The sequence below is a fragment of the Etheostoma cragini genome, unplaced genomic scaffold (assembly GCF_013103735.1).
Source record: "Etheostoma cragini isolate CJK2018 unplaced genomic scaffold, CSU_Ecrag_1.0 ScbMSFa_141, whole genome shotgun sequence".
In the NCBI taxonomy this organism is placed as follows: Eukaryota; Metazoa; Chordata; class Actinopteri; order Perciformes; family Percidae; genus Etheostoma; species Etheostoma cragini.
The window spans coordinates 3,770-4,812 of record NW_023265463.1 but is presented as its reverse complement, the minus strand read 5'-3'; the positions used below and the strand labels follow the sequence as shown (position 1 = coordinate 4,812).

Genomic DNA, 1,043 nt, shown 5'->3' with positions numbered 1-1,043 from the left:
CTAATAATTGGTACTAATAATGGTGTTTTTAGAGGGTAACACTCCTATAATGTTGCACTGACTCTCACCTTGTTTGCAGTTAGACTTTGTCTTTTTATTAACCTTTTTGGATGACTCCTGTAAGGAAATGACAGTTTCCAGTATCAGTTTTTACTAAGAAGAATAGAGAGAATAGAACATAAAGATAATAACAGTAATAATAACAACAATACAGCCTTTCAAGGGTTCAAGTGTCCAGGTGTTTATGTGAGTCCAGGTATGTGTGTATGTACTGTCCTCTGACACGGGAGACCTCGGGTCTGCTGGGTGGTGGTCTCGGCGTCTCTGGCTGACGTGGGTCTGGTTTGTGTCCGTCTGCAGGGACGAGTCAGGACCAAGACGGTGAAAAAGGCCGCGCGGGTCATCATCGAGAAGTACTACACCCGCCTGGGCAGCGACTTCCACACCAACAAGAGGGTGTGTGAGGAGATCGCCATCATCCCCAGCAAGAAGCTCCGCAACAAGATCGCCGGGTGAGACGCCGTCCTGCACGGGTCCCGTGTCTCCACACTGTCTCTGTCCCGTGTCTCCACACTGTCTCTGTCCCGTGTCTCCCCACGGTCTCTGTCCCGTGTCTCCACACTGTCTCGGTCCTTTGTCTCCACACTGTCTCGGTCCTTTGTCTCCACACTGTCTCTGTCCTGTGTCTCCAGACTGTCTCTGTCCTGTGTCTCCACACTGTCTCTGTCCCGTGTCTCCACACTGTCTCTGTCCCGTGTCTCCACACTCTGTCCCGTGTCTCCACACTGTCTCTGTCCTGTGTCTCCACACTGTCTCTGTCCCGTGTCTCCACACTCTGTCCTGTGTCTCCACACTGTCTCTGTCCTGTGTCTCCACACTGTCTCTGTCCTGTGTCTCCACACTGTCGGTCCTGTTGTTTTTATCCATCTTTTCCTGTGCTTTTTGGTGATGGAGAGATAGATGGAGCCTTCATTATTAGACTCGTGGTCCATGAAAACAACAAAAACAATAGATATTTCAATATACAACAATAGATAACAATA

General features: G+C 49.2%; 1 protein-coding gene across 1 annotated transcript in view; it reads left to right on the top strand.

Moving 5' to 3' along the window:
* Window positions 1–282: 282 nt before the first annotated feature.
* LOC117939903 (40S ribosomal protein S17-like) overlaps window positions 283–1,043 on the top strand; it is a gene marked incomplete at its 5' end in the record, with an annotated part of 3,717 nt that continues 2,956 nt past the window's right edge. Inside the window, one exon of the mRNA XM_034865316.1 lies at window positions 283–512. Coding sequence (XP_034721207.1) covers window positions 283–512 — 230 coding nt within the window. The remainder of the gene's footprint in view (window positions 513–1,043) is intronic.